The sequence below is a fragment of the Dothidotthia symphoricarpi genome (genome assembly GCF_010015815.1).
Source record: "Dothidotthia symphoricarpi CBS 119687 unplaced genomic scaffold P153scaffold_20, whole genome shotgun sequence".
Lineage (NCBI taxonomy): Eukaryota > Fungi > Ascomycota > Dothideomycetes > Pleosporales > Dothidotthiaceae > Dothidotthia > Dothidotthia symphoricarpi.
Genome location: NW_022985027.1, coordinates 691,300 through 719,290, shown reverse-complemented (window position 1 = coordinate 719,290; position 27,991 = coordinate 691,300). Strand labels below are relative to the sequence as shown.

Genomic DNA, 27,991 nt, shown 5'->3' with positions numbered 1-27,991 from the left:
AGACGAAAAATATACCGAGCAACGAAGGTGTGCGAGCATGAGCACTGCTGTGCATTCTCTATAAGCACAACATGCCTAAGAGTGAACTCGTCGAGTATAACAAGGCTGCGAAAGGCAGTTCGGGATGCAAGTGTGTGCGGGAGTGGAGTGATAAAGGTCGAGTGCTGCAAGAAAGTGAGTCTCAGTCGTGCTTGTCTCCAAAATGGGACTTCACCTCAAGAAGTGAGGAAACGGAGCACCTCGAGTATCGTAATCACCGGTCATGAATACGTGGAATTTGGTATGTTCGTTAAAGCCTTGATTATCCAGTCCTCACAATCTCGTGTCTAGCTCCTACTCCGGATATCATTGACCAGTCGTGTCACAAACCCATCAAACATCGGCGCCAACGAGCAATCTCGATACTTATCCACCAACGACTCCTCCCCCCCTTTTGCTGCTAATACCTCTTTTCCATCAACGATAGTCCCCTTCGGATACACAGGCCTTGTCCCTTCTTCAATCAACTGCACAAACGCTGGATCGATCGGTACACTCCCTAGAAATGGCACTTGGAAGTCCCTCGCCATGACCTCTCCACCCCCCTTTGAGAACACATTCGTGCATTCGCTGCAATTCGGGCACACGAACCCTGCCATATTCTCCACCACACCCAGCACTCTGATCCCCGTCTTTTTGCAGAAATTGAGTTCCTTCTTGACATCGGATATTGAAATGGCTTGTGGCGTTGTCACGATGACGGCGCCAGCAAGTTGCTTGGTCCCGGCCGTTTGTTTCAAGAGGGTCTCGAGAAGTGAGATGTGCTCATCCGAAGTACCAGGTGGTGTATCGATGAGCAAGTAATCAAGGCGCGGCCACAGCACGTCAGTGAGAAATTGACGCACCATTGCGGTTTTCTTGGGGCCACGCCAGATAACTGCGTCGCTGCGGGAGGCAAGAATAAAGCCTAGAGACATGCATGATAGCTCCCCCACTTCTTGCGCTCCATCTTGGTTTGTGTGTGTGGGCAACTTCTGCCGCCCGTGAACCTCAACCGGTATCCAACCCCCAGGTGCCTGCCTGACCTTCTTGTCTTCTATCCCAAAGAATCGCGGTATGGATGGGCCTGTAAGGTCGATGTCCAGAACGCCAACCGTGTGGCCTTGCAACGAGAGCGTCAGGGCGAGCTGCGTGGTGATGCTGGATTTGCCTACCCCGCCTTTGCCGGAGAGGACGAGAATGATGTTCTGGATGTTTTCGAGCGGCATCTTGGACTCAGTCGGGTGCACGCGTCGGTGTGTATAGGAAGGGCGGTGGTGTGGGTCGTAGCATTGTGACTGTGAGGTTGGTACAGTGCTTTGAAATCGATATCGGTGGAAGTGGCGGCGGGATCGGAGGCAGGGATCAGCGAATGAGGCTTTCTGCACGCCCCAAGGGTTCAGTGGCACATCCTCATGGGTCGATGCATGTCTTTGACATGTCTCAAGTACCAAATGATAAAGTCTATCTAGTTGGTCTCGCGAAATGTGCTTTTCGAATTCGTGATATGCATGTAGATTGCAAAAAGCACAGGAGCTAAGCCCGTTCAAAATCCGGCGCTAGATGGCGCGTCGCGTCTCCATTGTGCTGCCACCATCAACATTTGCCTCCCGTCCTTGACGTACTTCATCATCGTAACATTGTCTCAGACACCTCGAAAGTTCGCTACAGCCGCTGGTAATACCCCAGACGCGCGATGCACCATCTGCACCTACGTACCCAGCCTATCAGAGCGCACATCCCAGTATCCTCGACGATCCAACACTGCTCTTTCGCGGAGTACGGGGGAGTGTATGAGGGCAAAGCTCAAATGATAGGCGATTACTCTCTGTCGCAACAGCAACCAACCCAGACTTGTATTGATTGTCAGTCACGATGACTGTGTTCTCAGAACCCTCAGGCCACCTTTTTTTCATTATTCTCGCTCTCATCTCCTACCGACCATTTTTCGAACCTCATCCCTCCGGAAATTGAGCGAGTGGAAGAACCTCTCCGAGATAACGTAAAATGGAATGGATCGAATCCGTGCCCCTAAAGCAGCTCTCCACGCCTACCAAAGACTACACTTGCATAGCCGCGGTTCGTCACATCCATACCACAACACCAGGAGTACTCAATGCACTTTTCCAACATGCCGATCGCAAAGGACTCCAAGAGCTAAATCGATGCACCCGAAAAAAGTCGGTGATATTTGGGATATTGACAAAAGTTCTACCAGAGCCAGACTACCAGCCAACGAGGTTTAAGTACCCAGAAATCACCAGAAAAAGGCCAGCGAGCTACAGAAAAAGCAGAGCGTATCCGCCTGGATCTATAGTTCCGTTCTGGTGTTTAAGAAACAGTTGGTTTACCAGCCAGATCTTCAACATAGGATGGTACTAATACCATGTGACTTCACCTCAATGGAAGCCAGTCGGTTCTAGCTTTGGATCACAGTGAGAGGCATCCTTGTTGAGATAACAAGAGCAGAAACTAAGTCAAAAAGGTACAAGAAGCTTTGACCTTGATCATCATTCTTCTAAAGGTCACAATTTGAGCGTAATTGACAATGCCAATCTCATATCCCTCCGAAGTCTACACCTGCTATGAAGTTGGTACGAACCCCTCATCACTGAACTCCTTCCATGAGGTGTTGATGTGTACCAAAAAAGTAAGTCAGCTTCCCGATCTATTTTGCTTTTGCTGATCTCGTTACGAGATGCCGGTACGCAGTCAATATGGCCTCCAGATATCGAATGATTTTGTTTTAACATCAGCGTGCTTACCTTAACTGCTCAACAACGTGGAGATATGTTTGCGCTTGTCCCAAACCACCTCATCACCCCGCATCGCACTTTCAATTAGTACCAAGGGTTACTACATTCATAACTCACACCTTCAACCTATCACAAACCCTTCTACTACTATGCCATTTTGCCACAAACCACAGTCTCTGGTGCCGGCCAATGCGATTCAAGTCACCGTTGATATCGTTGTGGAGATCAGTGAAAGCAATACATCGTCCAACTCTTACGACATGGCACGTCCAACGACACCTCCAATTCCAGTACCATCCATGACTACGATTGTGGCCAGCTCGTCACAGCACATTTCGGCTCCTGTCGGCGAGCAGCTGCCATCTGGCGATGCGTTTGCTCAAGCGGCATTACTCTCGATCGTCCAAAGCGAGCGGCTAGGGTTCTATCCAACGTTCAGCGTTTCGGACCTACCGCCACTAATCCCTGTGTTCACTGCCGAAGAAGCTGTCAGCCAGATCCGGAGGAGCATGGAAGAACTTGCATGTCTTGGCCAACGACTGACAAAGTCCGAGAAACTGGAGTTCCACGCGGAAGTTGCTCCTGCAGAGGATATTGAGCTATCTCAAAGTGTGTCACATTGGGTGTTCAGTCTTGCAACACTCCAGCAAGTGGATTTTTCGCTATATCACATTCTGCGTGATTCTTTGTATCCTCACACCCCAAGACATATCTTCCTACGCTGGAATGCCTTTCGAAGTCATCTCAACGCGACTGGACATATGCTTGCGAACGTGGTACGGCAGGCAGAGGAGCTACCTCAGCGGAAGTGGTCGCCGCTACTCTGGGAATTCTACTTCCTTCTTCTTGAGTATGTCACCAACATCCACAAGTTCTGCTCGTATCGATGTACCAGCGGTCTTCGAACTTATTGCTGATGCCTAACAGTCACAACAATGCTTTGGCTGAAGACGCTTCGTTTGATCGCACAAACCCTGACAGCATTGGATGCCAATTGAGTGCTTATTGCATTGCTCTTCGTATCAGGTTCTATCTCTGGCGCATGTCGCAAAAGAATCCTATGTGCAGTTTGCGGACTTACAGGAGGCGAGTGCAGGCGGAAAAGTTTCGCGACTACCTGAAAGAGCTTCTCGCCATCTTGGCTCAGGAATTCAACCGCCAGCAAGACCCTGCACTGGGGCACCTCCCCAGTGTTCAACGTACTATTGTTGGCAGACCAGTCGACGTCGCTTCTATCACCGAGCCGCTATCAGGAGCCACCTACGAATTTTGCAGCATCTGTCAGGATGAACACGCAGCAGTTGCATGCGTTAAGTCCCTCGAATGTAATTGTGTTTTTGGTCGAGACTGCCTAGAGCCATTGCTCAATCGCGACACCCCTTTCAGTAGCACCTGTCCAAACTGCAGAGCACACTTCCACAAACCGTTGAAATGGAAGTCCATTCAGACGACTAGCGACCGAGAGCTGCAAGTCGTCTCCCTTTGGTCACTAAGATACAATATGGCGTCGCTCAAACGCGAGATCATGGCTGACCCTGAGCCTTTCGTCGCACGCCAGCGTCTTGTGGACTGGGCGAGCCGCCTCATCCATGGACGCTGAGATCGAATGGGGCTGAAGAGAACGTAGGGTGACTACGGCGATGTAGTGTCAGATACTTCCGAAAGATCAGACTTGGGTGAAAGAGTCTGTAGGTACTGGTTAATCTCTAAGTCGAAGTATGCAACCTTGACAGGATCAATGACAAACTTACCATAAATAATTTTGTTCGAACAGGAGGACGTATACGGGTAGCGACGTAACATGAGATTGACGGATACTGTTCTTGGTATGCAAGGCGACTCATTGGACGGTTTTATCACGTTACATCTATCCAGCTTTGCAGCGCATGATTTCTAAACACCGAACTCCTGAGGTTATTCTAACCTCAAAAGCAGATCATTCGCGGGTCGTTTGACGTTGCCGTGTGCCATGCTTACGGAAGATTGCTGGGGAACAATGTCAAGTTGTCATGTCTCACAGTGCCCTGTCACGGCGAACTCCGAAACGCGAACTTTTGATACCCGAAACTCAACGCGCCTCATACCTTGTCTTGATAAACCGTGTTTGTACCGTAGGGTAGAATCATATTCTCCTGTATTTATCGGCGCCGCTCAATGTGGCTATCTTAGTGTTTGAAGCTGGTGGATACGCTTCATCATGCATGTTGATCTGCAAGGGAGTACCGACTACAAGCACTACCAGACGTTGCCAAGAGTAGTCTGAGGCGCTGACAGGATGTTATCACACACACACGTTCCTTCAGTGTGACGGTAGTATGTCTCGTAGCAGTGGACACCACTGTGGGTACTATACGAGATTATTACTCTTCCTCTAAGCGCCCGACATGGCCTTACGGACTACATATATGAGTTGCTTGCGGGACTACTTGCTCTCATCATCAAACATCATTTGGCTCACACTTCAGTTTCTTTGTCTTTCTTTCAACCCTCCTTCTATTCTATTCTATTCGAAGCGCCGGACGCACTCTTTATCTTAAACCTCAATCAAAATGTATTACAGCTCTCCCATCTTCGCGCTAGCCGCACTTATTTCCATTGCGCATTCGCATGGTGTCCTTCTTTCCGCGGTGGGAGACTCTGGTGAGAGTCAAGGCTTTTTAGGTACGCCTACATTTATTGCAAACCATCGTCAGTGACCTCCTACTAACACTGTCCAGTTAATCCTGAACTTGCGCGTAACTGTACCACCATTTCGCCCTGCCAGCAAGACTCAACCATCATCCGCGATTCTGAAATCAAACAAAACATTGTCAACGCGTGCGGACGTACCGAAATCGCCGGCAACATCGACATTGGAGAGCAGACAGAGAACGAACTAGCCGTGAAACGAGTTACCAAGGTTTCTGGAGGCAGTGTCCTGGCCGTGACTATCCACCAGGTACATCTACCCACACTTTGACTGCACGCAATGTAAACTAACATTATTTAGGTCAACGCGGACGGCGCGGGCCCCTATGAGTGCGATATGGACGAGACCAGCAACGCAACAACAGATTTCACCCCGTTAACTGTATCCAACAACATCCCAGGCGCCAACGGCCTCTCCCAAGCGAAAGAACAAGACTTTGTCATCAACGTGCAGATGCCAGACAAATTTAACTGCATTGGTGCCTCCACGGGCAACATCTGTACCGTGCGATGCCGCAACGCCGCTGTTGCAGGGCCGTTTGGAGGATGTTTTGCGGTCCAACAGACTGATGGGCAGGGAAGAAAAGCCGGTGCTTCCGGTAAGTCCAACGCAATTTCCTAGGTCTTTCTATCGATCAAGACACATGCACCTCTATATAGTTGGTGAGTCCATGCTGAGGTTCGCTAGGTGTCAATACAGCACAGACACTTAAAGGTATTCAAGCGCAGATCCTGCAGAACCAAAAAGATCTTGATGCTGCTATTGCGGCGAACCAAGCGGCTGGGGCAGCGGGAGGAAATGAGGGCGCGAGTGCTATTTCTGGTGCGTTTTTCGCTTGATAACAATGATGGAAAAGAGGCTAATCCAATGTGAAGCACTTGCTACTGCGACTGCTACGGCGGCAACGACTTCGAATGCTGCGGCCACTGCTTCAGCCTCTGCTACGGCGGGTGCTGGGAAGGGCAACGGCAGGGGCAAGGGCAACGGAAATCAGAACCAGAACGGCCAAGCCGCTGGCCAGAACGGTAACACCAACGCCGGTCAGGGGGGCAACGGGAACAGAGTCGGAAACGGAAATGCAGCCAACAACCAGCAGGGTAACGCTAATGCCAATACCGGTGCGCAGAACGGTATTGGGAACACCGGTAATGGAATTGGCGGCGGCCGTGGCAACGGCATTGGCAATGGCAACGGACGAAATCAGAATAAGAAGAGGGGTGCGAGGTTTATGTCCAAGATTTGGTAGGCTTGGCTTGGTCTTGGGATGTGAGGATGGAGTGTCGAGCTTTTGGTAAACACTCCTTCTCTTTCTCAACTTGAGCATAGGATGAAGGAGCTCGTTTTGATTTTGTCCTCGTGTAGATATACATAAGACGTACTTCGCAGCTGGTGAGAGCTACTGCAATATACTAGGGTCCTTGAACGATACTTTCGTATATTGCTGTAGCTTTGTTTATAGTTGAAAATTGTAGAGATAGTGGTTATACTCCTTGGTACAACTTTGAGAAACGATGAGTGCTACCCAATTCCTGTGCGGGTCAGATATGTTCGACTTGACGAGATACGTATGTTGAGAAGAGATTGAGAGTAAATGTTGAATGTCATGTATGTCAGCGGTGTTATAACATAAATCATTTTCCCATTCGTTAGTTTTACCTTGATTTTTTGCTGTTGCTAGCTGTATGGAACATGTATACCAGCCCGCACTGCATCTCGGTGTCATGTGTCCTATCTATTAATCCATAACTCGCTAGCGTTCGATTTGTGTAGAGCTGAATTATGTATAACACGCTAGCACTGACGTATGACTTTGGCGTTCTCTCTAAGACGCCAACATGCTAACTCTTCAAGAAATGGAAGGATCATTTTGAACAGTTAATACTCTACAATCGCAGCATTTTCAAGTCCGTAATTGTGACCAACAAAACAAATCCGAACAAGAAGAACTCAATGACGACGACGGCGCCACTGACCAGTACGGCAAAATGCCAAAGAAATCCAAGGCTACCCCAAGGCTAACCCCACCGAACGGGAAGGCGAGCTCTCGGTTAAATGTAAAAGCTAGCTACCGTTGCTTACTTCTTAGCACCAAACCACGACGAAACCCCAGGAATCCATGCAGCAAACAAAGTTGTTTGGCGTATACCTGTTCTACTTAAAGCACTTAAACTTAGAAAAATTCCGTCTGTAGCTGTCAAGCTGCTGCGAGGTCTCATTGCAGCTCGGTCCCAGCTTTCACGCTTAACCGAGAGGGGCTCAATGGATCCTTGCATCTTGCTCATCCGTTCCGGGTCCTTATCTCGAGTGCATATTCACATCGAATGACAAGCAACGGCTATAACCACCTGTAGCACCACGCGAGTGCACGCCCACGCATCAACAAAAGACAACGCTATCTCGGCGCAGATACGGCTGCCATGGCCCAGCTTTGCGCTCGCGTCGTGAATGGTCCCCACGTCCCCGTCTAGCCTTCGAGGCGTTTGTCTAGAAAGGTCCGCGATTGCGGTTTCGGGATGGCTTATCTTATCGCACATGGTTTGGCGACCCAGCACCAGATAGTGGGGAGATACTACTAATACCTCGCCGGAGCAAGGGTAAGTATGACCTCGGGGTTGGGGAATAAAGAGGCACGTTATCCCGTTGTACAGAGGGTGAGCTTGGCTACCTTTGTTCGTCAACTCTACATCCCAATAGGTGAATTGTGGGGTAGATAGAATGCCGGTATTCAAGAAGCCAAATTTTGCGCTGAAGGTTGAACAGCCAAAGTCGACATTTGCGGAAGGGAATGCGAGATGGTATGTTCGGATGGAAAGATGAATCAAGAACATTGGGGAGACATACAGGATATCCTGCTGATACTATACAGGACGAACAAAGATCTCGATCCTGTTCCTCGACATGGGCGAAAGTGGGGAGTGTCGAGCTTCCTCGCGTACTGGATTTCTGATGCTTTCAAGTACGACTCTTCGAAAGTCCGATTCCTTGCACATAAATACTGACTGGTGAAAGCGCTGCGACATGGCAATTTGCATCGAGTATCATCGCAATTGGTATGGATCCCTGACTGGACCTTGCCCTTGGAGCTTGCTAACCTCCACCCAGGCCTAACATGGCGCGAGTCCCTCGGGATAGTCGCTCTTTCATTCTTTATCATCTCCTTCGTGATCGCCCTGAACGGCGCAATCGGTGTGATCCACCACGTGCCCTTTCCTGTACTCGCACGCGCGTCTTGGGGATTCTGGGGCTCCTATATCGCCATCATATCGCGCGCCATCCTCGCCGTCTTCTGGTTCGCTATCCAAAATATGAACGGTGCCAACAGCATCAGAGTCATGATCGCCGCTATCTGGCCCTCGTTTTTGACAATGCACAACGGGATTCCTGAGTCTCAGGGCATCGAGACAAACACATTGATCAGCTTTTTCATCTTTTGGGTGATATCGTTGCCGTTCTTGTGCATCCATCCGAACAATCTGCGTTGGCTGTTCATGGCCAAGTCGATCATTGTGCCGATTGCATGGATCGCGATCTTGATCTGGGCATTCAGGTCCACGGGCGGCGGCGGCGAGATGTTTAATCAAAAGGCTACGCTCTCGGGATCGGCTTATTCCTGGGCTTTCTTGTCGAGCATGACTTCGGTTATTGGAAACTATGCGACCCTTTCTGTCAATCAGGTATGTTTTTGATGGCTCAGAATTGCCTTTCACGCAAAACCAATATGGAACATGAGCTAATCAAGTCCAACAGGCTGATTTTTCGCGTTATTCTCGCGTCAGTGTCAAATGGCAGATCATATACGTTCCTTTCTTACCGCTCGTCTTCACATTCATCGCCTTCATCGGTATCGCGGCCACCTCCGCCGGTCAGATCAAATACGGCGAACTGGACTGGGACCCTATGGCTCTGATCGCCCATTGGGACAATCGTGCATGCCGCTTCTTCGGCGCGTTCAGCTTCGCACTCGCCGCACTCGGTGTCAATATCTCCGCAAACTCGCTCTCCGCTGCAAACGATTTGACAGCGTTATTCCCGCAATACGTCAACATCCGTCGCGGACAGTTGCTTTGCGCCATCCTCGCTTGGGCGCTCGTTCCCTGGAAGATTCTGAAGAGCGCAGGAAATTTTTTGAACTTTATGGCTGCGTATGCAGTCTTCCTTGGGCCTATTGCTGCAATCATGGTGTTTGACTTTTGGCTTGTTCACAAGCGCAAATACGACACTCTTGCACTGTACCAACCGCATGGCATCTACCGCTATACTTATGGCATGAATTGGCGTGCTGTCGTCGCATTTGTTGTTGGAGTTGCACCCAACATGCCCGGATTCATCCAGTCTATCAATCCGAAGATCGACGCTGGAGTGGGAGCATTACCATATCATTTCGGGTGGCTGCTTGGTTTCACGGCGACGAGTTTAGTCTATGTGGTCTTGAGTATGTTGGTCGCGCCGCCGAGAGAGACGTTCATCGATAGGGCGGTACTGCCGGACGAAGTGTATGATGAGCAAAGTATTGTGCATGAGGGCTTGTCTGTCCACGGAAGCGGTAGCGGAGACGAAGAAGGAAGATTAGAGAAGACTGGTTGGAAGGCGAAGATGAACAGGATTCTGTGAGGTGGTTGTAAAAAGGAGATAGAGTAAGGAAGTGGCTTGTTGGTATGGATTAAACTTGTACATGTGATAGCAAGAAGACCCATCACCTCAATTTGCAGCTAACCGAGAGTCTGCATCTTACAAACCCCCCACTACACCCAAGACTGCTGCACCAATTGCCACACCCAAACCCGCAGTCTTCATCGGCACACCACCCGTACTTCCGCCTGTTGTCACGGCACTTGCAGCAGCAACCTGCAGCCCATACGCAGTCGTTACGACGACACTGCCCGACATGGTAGTCGTAACAACACTCGTCGCTGTTGTGCTAGCCGTGCAGCCCGACCACGTAGTCCACGGTGCATCCGTACTCCAGGATCCCGCCGTCCAGCCCGGCCATTCGCTTGGCGGACACACACTGGCATCATTCCACCATGCGGTCCACGGCGCAGAGCGCCAAGCGCTGTTTGTAGACCATTCACTCCAGGGCACACTGCCGCTTCCCCAGGGGCCGTAACCGCTGGGTCCTAGTGGGTGTCAGTTTGTGCTACGAGAAACAAGACGAAAGAGCTCTAGATGTTGCGTACCTCCCCATTGCCCGCCGGAGGCCTGTGGTCCCCAGTTTCCGCCCCATGGTCCACGACCCGGTCCGTAGCCAGTGGTCGGCCAGGGTGCTGCGGTTAATGTAGAAGGGATTTTGCCATCAGACACAAGCGAGTTGTAGATTGAAGACCATTCCGGGTTTGAAGTTGCCCATGGAGGACCAGAAATGCCGTTCGAGGTGATAGTTGCAGCGGGGTCTGCCGTAGTTGATTGCGCGATGACTGGGATGGCGAGTGCCGCGATGGAGAATACAGAAAAAAGCATTTTGTTGCGATGGTTGGGTTCCTTTTTTTCTTCTAACGTGGATGCGTTGTCGGAGAATGTGGGTTGTAAATGTTGTTGTTGCTTTTTGCAAAGTAATCCAGTATTTGGCTTGGAAATCCACGGCAGTAATGATGTTCGTGAATGAAAGACAGAAATTTACCACGCGACAAGCCAACCTTCAAATACCATCCGGAACGACGTACGCGGCCCTTGCCATCATCGGTCTCAGCTTGCTTACTTACCTGAGACCCGTCGCGGAGGAGAAAACTAAGCCGGAGGGGTCCCGCTGGGGCTCATTGATCATTGCGAAGATGGGCAAAAACATTATGAGTGCCCACTTACGCGTCATAATCGGCTTAGTCTACCCTCTATAAGTCTGATGTGCTGATGGTTTGGTAAGACAAAAGTGCTATTGGCTTGAGAACAGCTGCAGGGCAATTCAGCCTCGTGTGTCGAGCAGCTGTCATGGAGGTCAAGTTAGATCTGATTGCTTGGCCAAGAAGAGGGGCTGGAGAAGCACACGGTATTGGCTGCGGGACGCCACGGATCACTGAAACAGGTCGAAGTGCGCGTGAGATTCGACTTCGGAGAATTGGGCGGGGGTTCCGTAAGGCTTGTTAGTTATAGCAAAGATGGGCGAAACCAGGTCACGAGCGCTAAGTACACGTTAAATTTAACTTAGTCTACTAATCTTCGGACTATCACCCGCGTAGTATAACTAAATAGATAGCAATTTGCTTTAGGATGTCTGCTACTGCGCATAAAGTGCATACTCTGCGGAAAGGGCTTCTAAAGTTATAGTCTCTTAGCTACGATTACCAGAAGATTGAGTTACAACGTTAAGAGACACCGGAGTTCAAATCGTAGGAGTGAGGTATTGTCGGAACCGAGTTAGGCATCCCCCGACGACGATCAATTTTAGATTCACATCGGCGAGAATAGACGCCGATGTGAATTGAAACGTGACACCATCTACCGTTGACAGCATCATAACACGACATATGCGAAGTACTCTACGCGTCGTTTTCTTAGCTGAGTACGTGGCTGTGTGGAGATCAGCATGAGGAGTGACGTGAGCTTACCAGTATACCTCCGACATTTGGTAGCACATTTATGTCGGAACCAAGCTCCAGCAAGATCTTACGCACGTCTGACTATGTCGATTAGTTGCCATTTTGTGCACAAACAAATGCAGCTTACTTCGAGCCTTTACACTTAACCGAGAATCAGACAGGTTTAGAGTGGGAGAGCAAAGAGCAGGGAGAGTTCTGGGTTGATGGATGAATACACTGGTATGACGTCAACGGGTCAAATGTGCGGTCTTTACGATTATGTCTAATCAATCTTTTGTGCTCATTGATGAGACACCACCCCACAATGCAACTTAGTCATATCTACTTGCAATCTTGAAGTACAATTTTGGTTTACACGAGATCAATCTGGAGCTTGCCGATGTGCTTCCTCAAACTACACCATCGAATCAAAGATTGTAGCCACAGCCGTATCGTCAGACTCCATGTCAAACTACTTCCATAACGACGACTCACGCTCAATATTCGGGTGTTGGTCGTGTAAAACCGCTGACGTCTTCGTTCGCGACTTCGTCTTATACACCACACAATACACGTAAGCTAAGACTTCTGTACGGTGAGGAGGATAAGCTTGGAGTGAACTAATGACGCGCTCATGTGCTTCATATTTGCATTGGTATATTTATCGTCGTCAAGTACTTGTTCAATATACACTAAGCCACGTCCGGTAATCGCACAGCGATATCGCCTGACTGTGTAATGTATCGCACCCAAGGCAGCGAGGGATATTGCAGCTGTACGTCCGTTAGTAGGTGTGGTAAGACCCCTCGAAAACCTGCTTACCTTGGGTTCAATGATCTTCAAATACCGGACCTGGATGCCAGACGTGGTGAAATATGGTATCTCAAACTTGACGTTGATTGGTCTCTTCGCTTTCCCACCTCCAACACCACCCATGCTACCTCCAAATCCACCCATCATGCCGCCACCCTTTTCGTCGTCACCGCGCACAGATGGCAGGTTGAGCTCTGCGCGCATGAGAAATTCTTTGCCACCGCCAAACTGCTTAATCTTCCATACTATCGAAGATGTTTCGGGTGCATAGTGTACGGTACCGATATTTGTGCGGAACCGTGGTGAGTCTACATCTTCGGGGACAGGTATTGAGATTTGGACGTTGTTGGCTGTGCTGCGCCGCTTAAACTGTGCTTTCGCCTGGATATTGTCAGTCGCCATTGTCAACTGTATAATGAATACCGACGCACCTTCAACATATACTCTATCCTACTACCAGAATGGCTCTCAACTATGCACTCGACCCAAATCAACGGCTTCACCTGTGTGTTCAATCGGTAGCTCATCAACTCGAACTCGCCGTCTGGTGGGATAAAGCTGATGGTCCTGTCGTTCTCAAATCTCGACAACCGCACGCACTGGTGGAACTTGACATCCTCCATCTCAACTGCCTTTCCCCGCGTTGCTCTTCCTGTTGTCTCGAACATGGCCTTGTCGTTCAGCCCTAAGCGCAGCTCAGGCATGCCCGACAGATAACACTTCATCTTGACAGCGCCCAGGATCTCAGACCGTAGTACATTGCCGGTCGCAGAAACAAGAAGGTTGAGAGACTCGACAACGTCAAGAAACACCTCGTTCTTGCGGTAGCGGATACCCTCGCTTCGCCAGCTGACTGCGTTGGTGACTGCAATGGGCGCACGTGGCTGGACCTCGAGCTTGTGCGATTCCTGTGTGATGTACTCTTGCAATATCTTCGTCTCGGTCGTTTGTGGGTAGCCAAAGTCCATCATCTCGTCCAACAGCTCATAGATGACGACAAAGTTGTCGCGTATGCTCTCCTCCTCAAGCTCCTTGAAGTACTCGGTGAAGACCTCGACTATCTTGTGCAAGAACAGTAGAATCTCGGCGGCGTTTGAATTTCGTTTTGTGAGGGCGAGAAGGTACAGGTTGTTGTGGCGGATGTAGAGGTAGTTGATGCCCTCGTTGGAGAAGCATGGCGGGACGGCGGAGTTCTCTTCTTCGGCCTCGCTGAGCAGTACGGGGAACTTCTCGACAGCTGACATGGGGATATCTCCCCTGTAGTTGCGCGCCAGAAGGGTCTACAGGAGCCCGTTAGCATGCACTCCTCCCATGACTGCCCCACAAGCGTACCTTGCCCTTGAGGTCGAGAAAGAATAACGCCGACGCCATTGTGAAGGAAGGAGATGGCCAGCAGGGGAGGGAGTATATGGCTCGTCTACCGGAGCATTGTTCGTAAGGTAGGAAACTCGCGACGGCGTGCAGACGTTATTGTTTAGCCCAGCGGTGATGCCAGAGTCGAATGCCCGCGGTGAGGCAGAAACCGTGCTAGCCCACGTTCAGGATAGTACTGATCTTAGTCATCCACATGCTCACCTTTCCGCAACTGTCTTCTTTTACTTAACATTCAACTTCCACCGCACAGCTCGTTTGCCTCTGCGGTAGTCTTCGAATGTACATCACATATGAGGTCATTACTCGCGTTTGGGATAGCAAATGTCTGCAAACATGTAGTATTACCTCATTCTGGACTCAACGATACAACATAGCTACCAAGTCAGACATGCCCCACCTCAATGATTTCCAACTAGTCAATGTATTGCGTTGTTTCTACCACCCATTCATCGTGGGATTATGCTGAGCGATCTGCATAACCTCGTCCCGAACAAGCTCTTCACTTCCAGAGAAGACTACTTCGACCCACAACACACTCCTAACAACCTGCATAAGCTCATCCCATTCCCTAATCTGCATACCACTCATCATCACCGCCATCATCAAAACGAACTGATTGCGCTCCGACAGGTTCTTCGTCTCGATTGTAGCGAAATATAGAACCCAGACAAGTGCCGGTTTGAGTTCGTTCCACTCCACCATGTTTCCCATCAACACTCTCAAGAGGTTTCCTGATATTCCCGCAGTCCATACTGGAGACTGTCCCAATACTCTCCAGACTGGAGCTAGGAATAGTAAAGTACCTAGACGTAGCACTTCTTCAATCACGTGTCCATGCAGCAAGGGCCGGATGACGAGGAGACGCCATATTGTGGGCTCCATCCAGCTCCCGCTCGTAATCGCCAATGTCAATTGCTCTTCGTTAAACGCGTGGTCGAGCGAGATGAGATGAGCCATGTCGTCGAATATTGTGATCCAGTCCATTTGCATCGGTAAGCGTTGTTTCCAGATTAGAGATATGGGACTGTATGCTCGAGGGGAATTGGGTGGAGATTTAGAATTTGCTTCCCATTTCCGGGGTAGAGGCACGAGGGGAGTAATATCTTGCGAGAATGAGCCGACGAGATCGACCCTGTTGACGAGTGAGACGCCGTACATCTAGTAGCCAAGTGTAGGAAGGAACCATATTCGGGAGAATGAAACATACAGTAAACTCACCAAGACAAGGTGATTCGAAGGTTTTCCTGGTCGATGGCAGCAAAGCCGCCTCTGAGCTCAACGATGTTGATCAGAGCGTTGCGATGTTTGTGCCATTCTCCACCAGCGAAACTGCCCAGCAACGACTAAGACGCATCTGTTATGCACCACGAACTGAATGGACATAGACTTACATGATGGCACATGAAAGATGCGACAGTGCCGACAGTCTCATCGCTCATGTATTTGGTAGGATCATTGATCATCTCGTTAGCAAGTCGAAGAGCTGTGTGATGATGAGTCAACGCTTGTGCATTATCCTGCGCTGGAAAATGTCCATGAAGCTTCTCAAAAATGAAGTTTTGCGAGTTCGACAGAACGTTGTGGAATGTTGCTGCGCAACTTAGCCCGACGGGATACCAGGAGCCTCGCAATTGACTCGAGTGATTCGTATTGTGGCTGAAGACTACAACATGTCAGAGACGTAATAGCGTCAAAAGAAACTGGCTTATCACTGTTTGCGAGCAGAGCTTGAGAAGACTCATCAAGTTGTATGGGGTATGGACCAAATGGGTCTATTGATCCACTACTGAAACGGTCGAAGTCCAAGCGGTCTTCCCTTCGGTTGTAGATATCGGTTGTCAATTCATTACCCTTGCGATTTGAATTTAGCCTCCTGCGTGATTTGCCTACCTCCCTCATCGCGAGTCGCCGTATTCGTAGCTGCGTCTCCTCATCCTTGAGGTCGTCAGGATGTTGGAGATTGACGAAATTAAAACTCGGTCTCGTGGAACGGTCCATGTTGTTAGCTTGAGGGCACTGCTGAACTTTGGGTGGGAAACTAAAAAGTCGTTCTTGTCATTTGTTCAGAAGTTTAGTGCGTCCGCGTGTGATTCTGTTTTGATATCGTTGCCGCTTGCATAGCAGGCTTAGGCGGGGAGTGGCGGGGCTGGAAATTCCACCGACAATGCAGGCTTGCAGGTAAAATGCAGACGAGATCGGATTGCTGCAAGCAAATCACTCAATCATATGCAGTGCACTGCCATGGAACCTCTCAGAATGTTCTTGTGCGCTTTCGTGATTGAAATTTCTAACGTAAGGATAGAGTATTTGTATTTCATAGCTGTGCATTAGTAACGCCACTCCAAACACGCCATAGCGAAAGGCTGCACTGCGTATCTATTACTCTGGAAGACGCGATGTGGAAAGTGGAGTCGGAGATTCCCAGGAGATCAGAACGCGCCTGCCCGCTCACTCTGGACGCTAGCATGCTTTTGGGCTGGCGCGCCAAGCTATCGTCTTGATAAAACTCTTCGTGGAGCCGCATCTTGTTTGCTTCTTAACGCACCATCAGACAGTTCAACCGTCCATCTCATCCGCTTCTCTACGTCTTGTATTGAAGCGCACCGAGTTTACCTATTGGACGGCTGCGATTTAGCGCTGCGGAGAGGAAATCTGGTACTCCATTAGAGCTGGCTGCGCATCTTTTCGGTTGCGCAGGCGGTGTCATAGGGGTGGCACATATCACACTCAATCTTTGCTTCTTGACGACGTCATGTAGTCACTAGTCACTCTCTGCTTGAGTTCGGCTCTTGAGGAGAGTTCCCGTGTATTTGTTGGTCTGTATGTTCCGTCAACTATAGATCGAGGAAGTCAGACTCTGCATGCTGCCAAGCAATCATGAACGTTGAATTTACGAATCAACAAGTATTCATGCGAACTGTATCAACAGTGACGACCAGTACCTAAACACTCATGTGGGTCGTCTACAAACGGTAAGAGTTCATCGTTCCAAGCAAACATTTCGAATCAAAGTCCGTCCTCGCTTCATGTTGTTATGTTTTGAGGCGCAACAACGGTATAATATACCTTGGAATGACAAACATCTGGTAGCATACTTAACCACCACAAATCCGCCCATTTCACTCAATGACTGAGCTCAGCCTCAGGATGTGAAAGGATACAAGCACAACTTTTTGTATGTCCAACTGTCGGTGAATGGTTTCACGGACTGATGGTCTCACCGTGCTGCACAGATCCCTGTCGCTCTCGGGTTACTGCTTTCATAAGTTAGAAGACCACCACGTCGTCGCTCTCTATCAACCAACCACCCATATCATCGACTTTCTTGCTCTCATCTATCAATCACACGTGATGGCGACAGATGAACCAGTTTCCCGTTTGGAGTCACTCCCTGCGGAACTCTTCAACCGTGTTCTAGGCTATGTTCTTTATCCTGACCGTTCCGCAATCCCAGATTCATCAACACAGTTCCGCACCTATCGCTTTGACACAGCAATTCTGCGCGTCAACAAGGCCATACACCAGCTTGGAAAGAGCTATCTGCACAATTCTCTCTCGTGGATTCGTTTCGACATCAACTGGAGCGCATTCCTCATCGATCCGCATTGGCTGGGTGTATCGTACATCACCATCAATCGCCGCGACATACCGCAATCATTGCCGTATTCATACAACGGTAACTCCAAGCGTCGATGGATAGATCAGGATGCCCCGGCAGGACGTCTACATGTACGCGTCGCATTCCCGCCAGCAACCACCCCGGGGCAGAAGGAAATTGAAGAACGAACCAGCAACTCTCACTTCACATCGTCCATGTCGTTACTTGTGCTATCGACGGAGTTCAAGCGCTTCCTTAACGCACTGCGAATGAACGACCTTGCTTTTTGTAATCGCACGTCTTTTGGAGAGACCGCTGCTGAAGGAATGCCTGCTGATCCTGGGATATCATTCGATATTCGTGTTACAGTTGGCCAGGAGCTTGCCAAGTTCAAACATCTAATTCACGAGTTTCGAGTCTTTCACGGACCACCTCATCAATGCAATATATTAACTGCATCGATCGTCACAAATATGGATTCCGTACTGAGATTGCGTAACAGCGAGGTAGCACGCTTACAGACGTTTTGGGAGGGCGTTTCACACTTGTTCTATCTGAAGTGGAAGGGCGATGAGTATCTGCGTACGAAACAGTATTCCAATGCTTACATGTGCTATGATGCGGCGTTGTCCTTGGAGAAATACTGGCTAGCACACGATTCGAATTCATCGAAAGAGAGGTTCTGGAAGCCTACTGAAGATATAGCCAAAGTGTTTGGGTTATCTGTTGCTTGCAATATTGCCATAGCTGAGGTCGCTGGAGGGCTACGTATGGGCAAGAAGCGTATCCGCGGCAATAGCATGTTACAACACCTGCGTACACTGTTACACACAACAAGATCGATGGCACTCAACACAATGCTGGCAGTCATATCCACCGCGGCTCTGTTTGAGGTGTTCACCGAAGGACATGATCTCATGGCAACACGACAGATGCTGGAAATGTTTACTACGGCATGGGAGCTGCATCATGGGACAAACTGTGCGCATCGCGCTTCAACTGGCTTGGGCAAGATATACAGCTCCGCCAAGTTAGTCTTGGATGCTCTGAACGATTGTCCGAACCATCCGAACGATATCGGAAAGCGTGTTGAACCTTTGCGTCCTGTTGCAAAAGGCGTAAACTTCGAACCGATGAAATGGGCAGTCCACGAATCACTAATCCCTGAGCGTCTCAAACTCCGTACCAAGCCTTTTCTAACGACGGTCCAGATCAGGAAGAATGGACATTACATCATACCATCAGATATTTTGGTGGTGATCCCGGGATTCAATCAGCCCAGTGAAGAGGCGACCCGAAATGGTGAGGAGGGGAAGAGGTTCTTGATCTGAAGCATCTGAACGCGTCGAATTAAGGACCAAATTGTAGTGATTTTTCTTTGAAGCAACAGAGCCTGGAAATATGAGAGTACGTACGGCTTCGATACGGCTCATTGGTAGGATGGACGTGTATTAATAAGAGTTGAGACAAGAGAAAATAGGTGCAACTCATGTGGTTTTCAGATTAACGAACTTCCGGTTCGCAGGATAACATGACAGCATATGGAGGCTTCTAGGATACCGACGACATATGACGTTGGGTACGTTTTGTTGTGATATGCATGATGATTTACAAATATGATGCCTTTTGACTAGAATTGGGAGTACGCTTTAGTGTCATTGAGACGATAGATTCAAACGTGCAGATGCCTGCATAACTTGTGTGACCCGTCTCGACAACTCCTCTGTACACTATTGATCCCGGGCTACGTCGAGCATGGCTGGAACCAACCGTCGTACTAACTGTGAAGGTTGGCTGTCCCAGCAATGATGAATATGCGGAACCACGCTATGCCCAAAATAGAACCCCCGCCAAGCATCCCGAAATCTCTCAGACAAGCAACCGCAACACTCACCGGCCAAAGCAGAGTAGCCATGCTGCTCCCACGATTACTCGCACCCGTGCGCGCCTGCACAAGATCTACCGCCCCATTGTCCCGCGTCTTCGAAGCCCTGCGCGCGCCCACGACGGTGCCGACCCTCGCCCTCACTTTTACCAGGAACGCCTCACATCAGTCCCAAGGACGTGCCAACGGCGCAAAGGACGGGCCGGGAAAACGACTGGGAGCGAAGAAGACTGGAGGTACGCAACAGGCCCTCGCCAGTTCCTCGTCATCCGCGGACATTCCTTAGGCATGAATGCTAATGCATTGATTGCACAGGCGAATATGTAATTCCCGGAAACATCATTTTCCGCCAACGTGGCACTGCGTGGTACCCCGGTGAGAACTGCAAATTCGGCCGCGACCACTGCGTCTTTGCCACGGAATCGGGCTATGTACGGTACTACCGCGACCCGCGGAAACATCCCAAGAGACAATATATTGGCGTTGCCCTCGAGAAAGACCACACGCTGCCGTATCCACCAAACGCCGCGCGGAGGAGGAGACTCAACATGCTGGCTGTGCCCATCGAGCCCGAGACAGATGTTGTCGTTGACCCGCAGTTGGTCGAGGTTGAGGCTGGGGATGTGCAGGTGGTAGAGGCGAGCGAGGGCACGCCGCGGGAGCAGACAAGGAGAGCTTTGACCATTGGAAAGGGATATGCGTACCGGGAGGCCAATTGGCAGATTGGTCGCGCGGCGGAGCGGGCGAATGTTCAGGTCAAGAAGTTTGTGCCGGGAGATCGATGGGCGGCGTGGAGGAAGAGCAATGCGCGAATTGAGGCGAACGCTGAGAGGAAGAGGCTGCGGAACGCGGGTAAGAAGACGGCGAAGCCTAAGCAGCGCCAGCAGAGGCAGAGAGCGTAAGAGTTGAGCATGTATGAATACGGGTATCGCAACCACAACCACAATCACAATCACAGTAAGACGAAGATCTGCAGACGAGTTGACACCTTTGTTAGTCTCTTACTGTGACTATAAACAGGAATCCATGAATCATTAGAGCTAAACACTATCATCTCTCATACACTACAACTTCGCTCCATCCCTCCACTCCAAGCCCCCCTTACTTTCAACAAACTGCCGCCCTCTCGTCCAACCCATCCACGAGTTCAAAGTTTCCTCCCCTCCATCGCCAGCTTTCAATCCCCTCTCTACCCATCCACTTCCCTCCACCCCCGTCCCCTGACCCACGGCTGCCTCTCTCGCCTCCCCTCCCTCCTGTATCGCGTATCCAGGCGTCGCCCTCAACGTGACAGCAGGTCGCTGATCGAAACCCTGAGCCTCAAGTTCTGCATGGGTAAGCACAGGCGTGACGCATGCATCCGTGCCGTCAAAGATAGCTTCCCATTCCTCGCGCGTCTTGGACTTGAACGTGTCAGCGAAGAAGCGTTTTATAGCAGGCCAGTCTGATTTATTGTCCCGTGTGCCGGGGAGGTCCGACGGAGAGAGATTCAAGCCCTTGAGTAGAGCAGCGTAGAATTGTGGTTCGATAGCGCCTCTGATAAAGTGTAAGCATCTGTCATGAGTGTGTAGTATCGAGCGGACTTACACAGCAACCCACCGCCCATCCGCCGTTTCGTACGTCTCGTAAAACGGCGCCCCGCCATCCAACATATTGGTGCCCCTCTCCCCGCCCCAGCTCGCCCCCTTCAGTCCCAACCGCGGCATCGTAGCCAAGATGGCACTCCCATCCACCATATTCGCCTCGACGACCTGTCCCCTCCCCGTCCTCTCCCTCCCCAACAACGCGAGCAGAACCCCAATGAAGCACATAGCGCCCCCGCCCGCAAAATCCCCCATGATGTTCAACGGCGGATACGGCCTCTCGCCCTGTCTCCCGAACAGCGACAGAACACCGCTAACAGCAATGTAATTGATATCGTGCCCCGCCATAGCACTGTACTTCCCGTCTCTCCTGAAGCCCGTCATTCGCGCCAGTATTACTCTGGGGTTGATACCGAGCAGGACGTCTGGGCCCAGACCAAGCTTCTCTAACACGCCTGGTCGGAACGGATCGATCACCACGTCGACTTTGGGGATGAGCTTCTTGATGAGAGAGATGCCCGCTGCGGATTTCATGTCGACGCGTATCGACGTTTTGCGACGCGTGAGCTGGTCGCTCGGCGTCGTGGTGGGTGCTGTGGTTGCGCGGTCCAAGCGGAGGACCAAAGCACCGTAGTCGGCGAGGAGGAGGCCTGCAAAGGGGCCTGTGTGTATTGTCAGCTTAAAAAATCAACATACAGAGATAGAGAGGAGCTTGCCTGGAGCCAGACCCGCGAACTCGAGCACGCGGATCCCAGTGAGAGGGGGTTCTTGGTGTGTTGCCATCGTCTTGGACTGCGGTGTGATTGTTTGGCGTTGGAAATTCAGGTAAGATGAATATGAAAGGGACACTCTTGCGACAATGTCAAAGCATTCGAAGACATGCTCGACGTCGACATTGTTGATTTATGAAGGTCGGCTGGAGACTCCCGCGGGGAACCTTGAACGGCTGCCGAGGTGTGGAGAGCTGGGGTAAGCTCCAATGACCGGCGAGTCAGCGACATCACACAGATACCGATACAGCAATTTTCGGATACAAGAACTCCTTTCAAGACATGAATCGGATCACATTCTGGCACCCGGCTACCAGGCACCGTACATCATGAGTAGACTAGAGTGTCACCCAAACACTAAAACAAGTCAAATCTGTCCACCCTTCCATTCCTACCTTCACATCCACCAGACTACTGCACCTGGTTGACAATCTCCTGCGCCTTCGACAAGCTCTCCACCATCTGTTGGCAGTCCTTCCTCCTCTTGACTGTGTACTCGCTTTCTTTGAGCAGCTCATCAAGCTCGTCGGTCTTGTACATGTTCGTCAGGAGCTCGCCTTGCATATTCTCCTTGCTCCATGATACAAGATTGAGCATGATAGCCTTGGGGACCATGTCAATCATTGTCCGGCGGACAATATTAAAGTATGAGGATATCAAGAGTTCTGCACGGGCATTAGTAAACGATGACTTTGAGTGGTAATTCAAATACTTACTGATCACTTCAACCTCCTGAGACTCCTTCTCTGAGAGCGTGCCCGAGGCCTTCAAAGTTGCAGGCGGAGGCTCCATAGCCGCCATCTTCTTCTTGTTCTTACTCGCAAAGAACGAGCCGAAGAAGCCACCACCGTCGTTGACCTCCAGTGTAGGTGATATCGATCGCGGCGGAACCTGGGGAGGGAGGGGCTTGCCTGACTTGGGGTCTACTTGCGTCGGCCTTGTGTTGTGTCGCTCGTGAACGATAGCCATAGCTCTGGAGCCGTTGATAAAGTCAGGATGACCCGTGTTGATGTAGCAAGACTCCATGGCAACCAGATCCTTAACGAGCTTATTCGTTGGCTCCATAGCTTTCTTGAAGAAGTGAACGACAACTGCGTGCAACTTCTCCTTGAGTGCAGGATACCGTCTGAATGTGTTCTTGTTGAGGAGCTGGCCAAGAATGCGGATCAACTCGTCGTAGACCAAGCTCACACATTTAATGCTGGGATCTTCCAGGCGCTTGATCTGTTGCTTGACAATGAGTTCAAACGCAGTGGTGCCAACAAACAGCGCTGGCGAAGATCCGGAAGAGTTGTACAGCACCGTCCGGATATCCATATCCTTTACCTGGTCGAAAGGATCCACTGCCTTGACACCGTTGGCGTACAGTTCGTGGTAGACAAATGAGATACGGGCACCTCCGGAGAGTTCTATCGCAGACAGCTCCTGGTTGTTTCCCTCAAGAACACCTCTGTACTCGTTGGTGAACTCGGTAATCATGTTGAGAACGATGTTCGAGCTGTTGGTAAGTAAAGAGGGTCCGAGCTGAGAGAGTTCTGCCGCGTATTTTTGCAGAGAGGATGCGATACGCGCCTTGATGTCGGGGAGAGTTTGTTTGATATGCATCATGAGGATCTAGAGCGGTTAGCGATAGTAGGTCGAACATGACATGAGGAAACCCACCAAGTTGAGCTTGCGCGCCAGATACGGTGTACCACAGTAGGCGGCCTTGTTACGGTACGCCTTGTGGTTCTCGAAGAATTGCCTCTCGTGCTCGAGAGCATAGGAGATGGCCTTTTTGTTTTCAATATCCCTTTGCCCTCGATTTACCACCGGGACGTAGCCCAACCGCAAGGGAATAATGCGGCCGGCGAGAATGTCCACGACGTCGGTTCCATCGTCCATCAGATCGACCTTGGTCAGCACACCGATTGTCCGCTGGCCCTCTGGGTCGACCTCTCGCGCGAGCTTCAGGCCGTCCGAGTTGGCCAAATCGGTGTTGGCAGCGGTGACGGCGAGGATGATTGCGTTCGATTTGCTGATCTGCTTCAGCACCATCTCGCGAATCTGGCGCTCGATATCTCTCGGCTGGTCGCCGACAGGCACCTTTGTCAGGCCCGGCAAATCGACCAAGGTGAGTGTTAGGACGTTGGGCGAGTATATGCGCAGGTTGATGGGGGCCGGCGAGATGCCTCCATTGCGCCCGGTCTTGGATTCCGTCTCGCGCACGATCTCCTCCCGAATCTTGCTGAAGTCGTAGAACTTCTGGCCGGGGACGTGCAGAAACTCGCCCCACTCGTCGGTGTTGGCCGCCGAGTCCGATGTCTTGACTTCCTCACTGACGCCGTTCGCCTGGCCCGATCCGGCGCGATTGATGAGCTGGAGAATGAGCGGTCTCCGCGTGACGATGCCGGTTCCTCGAGGTAGACTGGAAGCGCAGACTGTCAGTATACAGCCTGGGAAGCTCGCGCATAGAGTCGGGGGCTGCAACCACTTACAAGTCTCGTCCGACAATGTTCTCCAGCACCGAACTCTTACCACTGGACTGCGATCCGACGACAGCAATCTGCGGCAGGTCTATGGGGTTTTGTACCTAACGCAGGCGTCAGTATGCTGAGAGTCGGGCGTGGCAGGCAACACGGGCAGCGACATACTCCTACTGTCGTAAACACATCCTGGAGCTTGTTTACGAGGGTAATCAGCCCTGGGTCGTTGACATTTATGCTGCATGGACGTCAGTTCTCCACATGTCTAATCCCAGACCGCATCCCCTCGAGATACATACGCATTTGGGTTCGTCGCCATGACGAGCGAAGCTGGCAGAGAATGGATAGAGGTTGAGGTCGATCTGTGTTCGCGAGTAGAAAACCAGGTGCAAAATGCGTGTTATCTGCCTTGTCGAGGGCGAGCTTGCGTTGGAGGGTGTTGCGGGTTGCGGGTTGCGTAGTTGGCTGTGGCAGGTGCGGTGGGTCAAAGCTCAGACATGTGGCTGAGTCGTGAAAGTGGCCACCACCCTGCACGCAGCAAACGGCAGGCAAAGGAACCGGATAGAACCTACACGTATGGTCGGTGATGGACAGCGGTAGCCTGAAGGAGAACAGAGAATGAACATCCCGCTTGGGCTTGACGCGATTCAGCGCGGGTGACGACGACTACCGTCACAAGATGCGCATAATGCGTCGTCAGCGATTCAGGCATCAACATTCAACTCATGATACAATTCACAATCTATCTATCTTCAGGAAATACTCGACACAACCGCGCATGCAAACACCACTAAGTATCCGCATTTACTCGTCAGCGACCGCCGCAAACTTCTCAGTCATCTTCTGGAGCAGCTCCTCGTACTAGACAAATTGTTAGTCCAATGTTCATGCACAGGCCCAAGTCGAACTTCTTACCTTCTTCGTGATCGCCTCTTCGCCTTCGCTAGGAACTTCAAACTTCATCGAGCGAAGTTGGCCCTGGATCTCAGATGTCGAGTCGCGGATCTTGGGCCAGCTGTGTCCTTGCGAAACTGCCTTCTGGGCCTCATCGTGGAACGCCATCATGTTCCTCATCATCCACTCCGTCTTCCACAATGGGCAGAACTGGTCATAGTCCGAGTAACCGTTTTGCTGCAGGAAGTCCTCCTTAAGCAGTGTTGCCACATCGAGCGTGATTTTGTCGCCGTCACCCAGAGCTGATTTACCGACAAGCTGCACAACCTGGTCAAGGTCGTCCGAAGTAGTGAGCAACTCCTTGATGCGATCGCGCAGACGAGGGAAGTCGGGGTTGTTCTTCGCGTAGTACTTGTCGAGCGGCGTTGTGTACTTGCTGTAACTGATTGAAGTGTTGACGGAGGGGAAGTGCTTTCGCTGGGCGAGCTTCTTGTCGAGACCCCAAAAGACCTGCACGATGTTGAGAGTACTGGTGGTAACAGGATCCGAGAAGTCACCACCTGGAGGGCTGACAGCACCGACAATCGATACACTTCCATATCGCTCAGGGCTACCCAAAGCCTGGACGCGACCGGCACGCTCGTAGAAGGACGCAAGCTTGGCACCGAGGTAAGCAGGGAAACCTTGATCAGCAGGCATTTCTCCGAGACGACCAGAAATCTCACGAAGAGCCTCAGCCCATCGAGAAGATGAATCTGCCATCATGGCGACATCCTTGCCCTGGTCCCGAAAATATTCGGCGACGGTGATACCAGTGTAGATGGAGGCTTCTCGGGCAGCCACAGGCATGTTGGAGGTGTTGGCGATGAGGGTAGTTCGCTTCATGATGGGCTCCTTCTTGCCGTTTACTTCGATGGTAAGCTGTACCAGTCAGCAATGCGCCCGATAGATTAGCTAGCTGTGCGCACCTCGGGGAAATCCATCAAGACTTCAGCCATCTCGTTACCACGCTCACCACATCTGCAAACAATCAGCAATGTACCCAATATTCTGGCTGGCTTTTTGTGCATACCCGACGTAAACAATGATGTCACTGTTGGAGAACTTGGACAGAGACTGGGAAATGACAGTCTTTCCGCAACCGAAAGCTCCAGGAATGCACACAGTGCCACCCTGAACACTGGGGAAAAGGGCGTCAAGGACGCGCTGTCCGACGATAAGGGGCTGGTCAGAGGACAGCTTCTCGTTGGAAGGACGGGGCACTCGGACGGGCCATCGGTGCATCATGCTGTACTCGGTCTTAGTGCCGTTGAAGTCGAGCTCCAAGATCTTCTCGTCCACGGTGTAGCTGCCCTTGTCTGAGATGCGGGTGATGGTTCCGCGCGCGCGAGGGGGGAGCAAAATCTTGTGCTCGTTGAGAAGACTGTTCTCGAAGACGGTACCAAAGACGTCGCCTCCCGTGATGTGGTCGCCGACCTTGAGGGAGCCGGGGGTAAAGTCCCATTTCTTCTTGCGGTCCAGGGCGGGCAAGTCGATACCGCGAGGGATGTAGATGCTTTCCGAGTCATCGGCGATGCCCTTGAGGGGACGCTGAATTCCGTCGTAGATGGTCTCCATCAGACCAGGGCCCAGCTCGACGGACAACGGCTGTCCAGACCTGAAGACGGGGTCGCCGACAGTCACACCAGCTGCTCAGCGTCAGATTTGGTTGTCCAGAGATGCGCCTTGCGCTGAACGTACCGGTCTCCTCGTAGACTTGGATGGTGGCCTTGTCGGCCTCGATTCGGATGACTTCGCCGACCAGGTTGTCGTGACCGACGCGGACCTAGAAGCGTCAGTGGAAGCTCGTGCAAGCTGCAGCGTGCCACCTACAAGCTCGTACATGGCAACTCCAATCATCTGCTCGGCCACAATGACGGGGCTACATCTATCAGTATGCGACTCGATGCGGCGGTGCGGTGACGTACCCGGAGACGGAGTAGACGGCGCCTGCAGAGCGTCAGCAGCTTCTCTGAGAACAGGATTGCGAACATGTCGCATGTGATGACTTACCATGCTCTTCACCATCGTCCTGCTTCGTCTGTGGTTTCTGCCGCCCCGCCAATTAGCCATGTGCGCACAATCTTGGCCCGACTGGTGGCAGAGCTTACCGGACCCATCTTGGCGGTGGGCGTCTCTTTGCGTTCCTGATCGCTGTCGGTGGGCAGGATGAGGAGCGGCGGCGAAAGCTCGCTGGGGGCCCTGCGCGGTGATGTCGGTGGGCTCGGTGGCAGCGGGACACGGAGGGGCGTGTCGTCAGCGTCAGGCGGGGGATTGGGTGCGGCGTGCGAGCGTCGAGATGGCGTCAATGGTCTTCTTCTGGATGAGGTGGAGAAGAGAAGGCCGTGTCTGCAAGCGAGGACGGAGATGCAGCATGCAAAGGTCGACTTGGACGTTGTCGCTCACCTCGCACTAGCTAGCTCCACTCACCGTCCAAGCTCCTCCAAGCTGCCGTCATTCGTCATTCCTCCCACTTTCCTGTATGCCCCATCCGTTTGTGCACATAACGGCGGCTGCTATCGAGCTGCACAAAAATTGCTCGTTTGTGACATGTTGTGCAGTCTTGTTCCATTGTGATCATCAGACTGGCATAGAAGC

The 27,991-nt window shown here is 51.3% G+C and overlaps 13 protein-coding genes across 13 annotated transcripts; 6 read left to right on the top strand and 7 right to left on the bottom strand.

The window, feature by feature from the left end:
- Window positions 1-91: 91 nt before the first annotated feature.
- P153DRAFT_324890 (cytosolic Fe-S cluster assembling factor cfd1) lies at window positions 92-1,503 on the bottom strand. Its single transcript, XM_033665255.1, has 2 exons — window positions 215-1,503; window positions 92-164 (listed from the first exon to the last, which is right to left on the bottom strand). The coding sequence occupies exon 1, from the start codon at window positions 1,245-1,247 to the stop codon at window positions 327-329; it is 921 nt and encodes a 306-aa protein (XP_033519901.1). The 5' UTR covers window positions 1,248-1,503; the 3' UTR covers window positions 92-164; window positions 215-326.
- Window positions 1,504-2,923: 1,420 nt separating this feature from the next.
- Window positions 2,924-4,374, top strand: P153DRAFT_389660 (uncharacterized protein; the record flags this gene model as incomplete). Its single annotated transcript, XM_033670857.1, has 2 exons — window positions 2,924-3,624; window positions 3,702-4,374. The coding sequence occupies 2 exons, from the start codon at window positions 2,924-2,926 to the stop codon at window positions 4,372-4,374; spliced, it is 1,374 nt and encodes a 457-aa protein (XP_033519900.1).
- A 622-nt stretch (window positions 4,375-4,996) lies between these two features.
- Window positions 4,997-6,960, top strand: P153DRAFT_348739 (uncharacterized protein). The gene is made up of 5 exons (XM_033666216.1): window positions 4,997-5,435; window positions 5,492-5,712; window positions 5,764-6,061; window positions 6,151-6,285; window positions 6,339-6,960. Exons 1-5 carry the CDS (start codon window positions 5,324-5,326, stop codon window positions 6,707-6,709), a joined length of 1,137 nt encoding a protein of 378 aa, XP_033519899.1. The 5' UTR covers window positions 4,997-5,323; the 3' UTR covers window positions 6,710-6,960.
- A 1,218-nt stretch (window positions 6,961-8,178) lies between these two features.
- P153DRAFT_300079 (uracil permease) lies at window positions 8,179-10,074 on the top strand (the record flags this gene model as incomplete). The annotated part of the gene is made up of 5 exons (XM_033664312.1): window positions 8,179-8,258; window positions 8,330-8,419; window positions 8,473-8,513; window positions 8,566-9,137; window positions 9,211-10,074. The coding sequence occupies 5 exons, from the start codon at window positions 8,179-8,181 to the stop codon at window positions 10,072-10,074; spliced, it is 1,647 nt and encodes a 548-aa protein (XP_033519898.1).
- A 58-nt stretch (window positions 10,075-10,132) lies between these two features.
- P153DRAFT_114768 (uncharacterized protein) lies at window positions 10,133-11,104 on the bottom strand. Its single transcript, XM_033661931.1, has 2 exons — window positions 10,641-11,104; window positions 10,133-10,580 (listed from the first exon to the last, which is right to left on the bottom strand). Exons 1-2 carry the CDS (start codon window positions 10,918-10,920, stop codon window positions 10,192-10,194), a joined length of 669 nt encoding a protein of 222 aa, XP_033519897.1. The 5' UTR covers window positions 10,921-11,104; the 3' UTR covers window positions 10,133-10,191.
- P153DRAFT_114745 (uncharacterized protein) lies at window positions 10,767-11,346 on the top strand. Its single transcript, XM_033661930.1, has one exon. It carries the CDS (start codon window positions 10,962-10,964, stop codon window positions 11,292-11,294), a length of 333 nt encoding a protein of 110 aa, XP_033519896.1. The 5' UTR covers window positions 10,767-10,961; the 3' UTR covers window positions 11,295-11,346.
- Window positions 11,347-12,252: 906 nt separating this feature from the next.
- Window positions 12,253-14,287, bottom strand: P153DRAFT_370162 (putative AP-1 adaptor complex subunit MU). The gene is made up of 4 exons (XM_033668977.1): window positions 14,118-14,287; window positions 13,217-14,065; window positions 12,795-13,166; window positions 12,253-12,745 (listed from the first exon to the last, which is right to left on the bottom strand). Exons 1-4 carry the CDS (start codon window positions 14,154-14,156, stop codon window positions 12,665-12,667), a joined length of 1,341 nt encoding a protein of 446 aa, XP_033519895.1. The 5' UTR covers window positions 14,157-14,287; the 3' UTR covers window positions 12,253-12,664.
- A 199-nt stretch (window positions 14,288-14,486) lies between these two features.
- Window positions 14,487-16,325, bottom strand: P153DRAFT_348731 (uncharacterized protein). The gene is made up of 4 exons (XM_033666215.1): window positions 15,872-16,325; window positions 15,551-15,822; window positions 15,378-15,502; window positions 14,487-15,291 (listed from the first exon to the last, which is right to left on the bottom strand). The coding sequence occupies exons 1-4, from the start codon at window positions 16,155-16,157 to the stop codon at window positions 14,595-14,597; spliced, it is 1,380 nt and encodes a 459-aa protein (XP_033519894.1). The 5' UTR covers window positions 16,158-16,325; the 3' UTR covers window positions 14,487-14,594.
- A 1,123-nt stretch (window positions 16,326-17,448) lies between these two features.
- Window positions 17,449-19,382, top strand: P153DRAFT_324878 (uncharacterized protein). The gene has a single exon (XM_033665254.1). It carries the CDS (start codon window positions 17,511-17,513, stop codon window positions 19,086-19,088), a length of 1,578 nt encoding a protein of 525 aa, XP_033519893.1. The 5' UTR covers window positions 17,449-17,510; the 3' UTR covers window positions 19,089-19,382.
- Window positions 19,383-19,648: 266 nt separating this feature from the next.
- Window positions 19,649-20,574, top strand: P153DRAFT_370160 (uncharacterized protein). Its single transcript, XM_033668976.1, has 2 exons — window positions 19,649-19,878; window positions 19,958-20,574. Exons 1-2 carry the CDS (start codon window positions 19,671-19,673, stop codon window positions 20,542-20,544), a joined length of 795 nt encoding a protein of 264 aa, XP_033519892.1. The 5' UTR covers window positions 19,649-19,670; the 3' UTR covers window positions 20,545-20,574.
- Window positions 20,575-20,706: 132 nt separating this feature from the next.
- On the bottom strand, window positions 20,707-22,008 carry P153DRAFT_348722 (alpha-methylacyl-CoA racemase; the record flags this gene model as incomplete). The annotated part of the gene is made up of 3 exons (XM_033666214.1): window positions 20,707-21,178; window positions 21,230-21,887; window positions 21,918-22,008. The coding sequence occupies 3 exons, from the start codon at window positions 22,006-22,008 to the stop codon at window positions 20,707-20,709; spliced, it is 1,221 nt and encodes a 406-aa protein (XP_033519891.1).
- A 308-nt stretch (window positions 22,009-22,316) lies between these two features.
- P153DRAFT_370157 (uncharacterized protein) lies at window positions 22,317-24,806 on the bottom strand. Its single transcript, XM_033668975.1, has 6 exons — window positions 24,760-24,806; window positions 24,629-24,698; window positions 24,473-24,567; window positions 23,658-24,402; window positions 22,712-23,609; window positions 22,317-22,660 (listed from the first exon to the last, which is right to left on the bottom strand). The coding sequence occupies exons 1-6, from the start codon at window positions 24,777-24,779 to the stop codon at window positions 22,407-22,409; spliced, it is 2,082 nt and encodes a 693-aa protein (XP_033519890.1). The 5' UTR covers window positions 24,780-24,806; the 3' UTR covers window positions 22,317-22,406.
- A 416-nt stretch (window positions 24,807-25,222) lies between these two features.
- On the bottom strand, window positions 25,223-27,817 carry P153DRAFT_370156 (vacuolar ATP synthase catalytic subunit A). Its single transcript, XM_033668974.1, has 9 exons — window positions 27,505-27,817; window positions 27,407-27,443; window positions 27,322-27,343; window positions 27,227-27,275; window positions 27,095-27,179; window positions 26,427-27,042; window positions 26,323-26,374; window positions 25,376-26,275; window positions 25,223-25,321 (listed from the first exon to the last, which is right to left on the bottom strand). The coding sequence occupies exons 1-9, from the start codon at window positions 27,511-27,513 to the stop codon at window positions 25,265-25,267; spliced, it is 1,827 nt and encodes a 608-aa protein (XP_033519889.1). The 5' UTR covers window positions 27,514-27,817; the 3' UTR covers window positions 25,223-25,264.
- Between the last annotated feature and the right edge of the window lie 174 nt (window positions 27,818-27,991).

What these genes read in the sequence shown, in the direction of transcription:
- P153DRAFT_324890 (XM_033665255.1), bottom strand. Translation starts at nt 1,247, where the DNA reads ATGCCGCTCGAAAACATCCAGAACATCATTCTCGTCCTCTCCGGCAAA.
- P153DRAFT_348739 (XM_033666216.1), top strand. Translation starts at nt 5,324, where the DNA reads ATGTATTACAGCTCTCCCATCTTCGCGCTAGCCGCACTTATTTCCATT. An exon ending in TGAGAGTCAAGGCTTTTTAG is followed by an intron (nt 5,436 to 5,491) that starts GTACGCCTACAT and finishes AACACTGTCCAG; the next exon opens with TTAATCCTGAACTTGCGCGT. An exon ending in AAGAAAAGCCGGTGCTTCCG is followed by an intron (nt 6,062 to 6,150) that starts GTAAGTCCAACG and finishes GAGGTTCGCTAG; the next exon opens with GTGTCAATACAGCACAGACA.
- P153DRAFT_114768 (XM_033661931.1), bottom strand. Translation starts at nt 10,920, where the DNA reads ATGCTTTTTTCTGTATTCTCCATCGCGGCACTCGCCATCCCAGTCATC. An exon ending in CTCCGGCGGGCAATGGGGAG is followed by an intron (nt 10,581 to 10,640) that starts GTACGCAACATC and finishes GACACCCACTAG; the next exon opens with GACCCAGCGGTTACGGCCCC.
- P153DRAFT_114745 (XM_033661930.1), top strand. Translation starts at nt 10,962, where the DNA reads ATGCGTTGTCGGAGAATGTGGGTTGTAAATGTTGTTGTTGCTTTTTGC.
- P153DRAFT_370162 (XM_033668977.1), bottom strand. Translation starts at nt 14,156, where the DNA reads ATGGCGTCGGCGTTATTCTTTCTCGACCTCAAGGGCAAG. An exon ending in TTCTCGACCTCAAGGGCAAG is followed by an intron (nt 14,066 to 14,117) that starts GTACGCTTGTGG and finishes GGGCTCCTGTAG; the next exon opens with ACCCTTCTGGCGCGCAACTA. An exon ending in GGATAGAGTATATGTTGAAG is followed by an intron (nt 13,167 to 13,216) that starts GTGCGTCGGTAT and finishes GACAATATCCAG; the next exon opens with GCGAAAGCACAGTTTAAGCG.
- P153DRAFT_348731 (XM_033666215.1), bottom strand. Translation starts at nt 16,157, where the DNA reads ATGGACCGTTCCACGAGACCGAGTTTTAATTTCGTCAATCTCCAACAT. An exon ending in TCAAGCTCTGCTCGCAAACA is followed by an intron (nt 15,823 to 15,871) that starts GTGATAAGCCAG and finishes GACATGTTGTAG; the next exon opens with TCTTCAGCCACAATACGAAT. An exon ending in CATCTTTCATGTGCCATCAT is followed by an intron (nt 15,503 to 15,550) that starts GTAAGTCTATGT and finishes GATGCGTCTTAG; the next exon opens with TCGTTGCTGGGCAGTTTCGC.
- P153DRAFT_324878 (XM_033665254.1), top strand. Translation starts at nt 17,511, where the DNA reads ATGGCGACAGATGAACCAGTTTCCCGTTTGGAGTCACTCCCTGCGGAA.
- P153DRAFT_370160 (XM_033668976.1), top strand. Translation starts at nt 19,671, where the DNA reads ATGCTGCTCCCACGATTACTCGCACCCGTGCGCGCCTGCACAAGATCT. An exon ending in GGGAGCGAAGAAGACTGGAG is followed by an intron (nt 19,879 to 19,957) that starts GTACGCAACAGG and finishes TTGATTGCACAG; the next exon opens with GCGAATATGTAATTCCCGGA.
- P153DRAFT_370157 (XM_033668975.1), bottom strand. Translation starts at nt 24,779, where the DNA reads ATGGCGACGAACCCAAATGC. An exon ending in AACATTGTCGGACGAGACTT is followed by an intron (nt 24,403 to 24,472) that starts GTAAGTGGTTGC and finishes CTGCGCTTCCAG; the next exon opens with TCTACCTCGAGGAACCGGCA. An exon ending in TCAGGAGGTTGAAGTGATCA is followed by an intron (nt 22,661 to 22,711) that starts GTAAGTATTTGA and finishes ATGCCCGTGCAG; the next exon opens with AACTCTTGATATCCTCATAC.
- P153DRAFT_370156 (XM_033668974.1), bottom strand. An exon ending in GCCGTCTACTCCGTCTCCGG is followed by an intron (nt 27,276 to 27,321) that starts GTACGTCACCGC and finishes TGATAGATGTAG; the next exon opens with CCCCGTCATTGTGGCCGAGC. An exon ending in GACATCATTGTTTACGTCGG is followed by an intron (nt 26,375 to 26,426) that starts GTATGCACAAAA and finishes GATTGTTTGCAG; the next exon opens with ATGTGGTGAGCGTGGTAACG.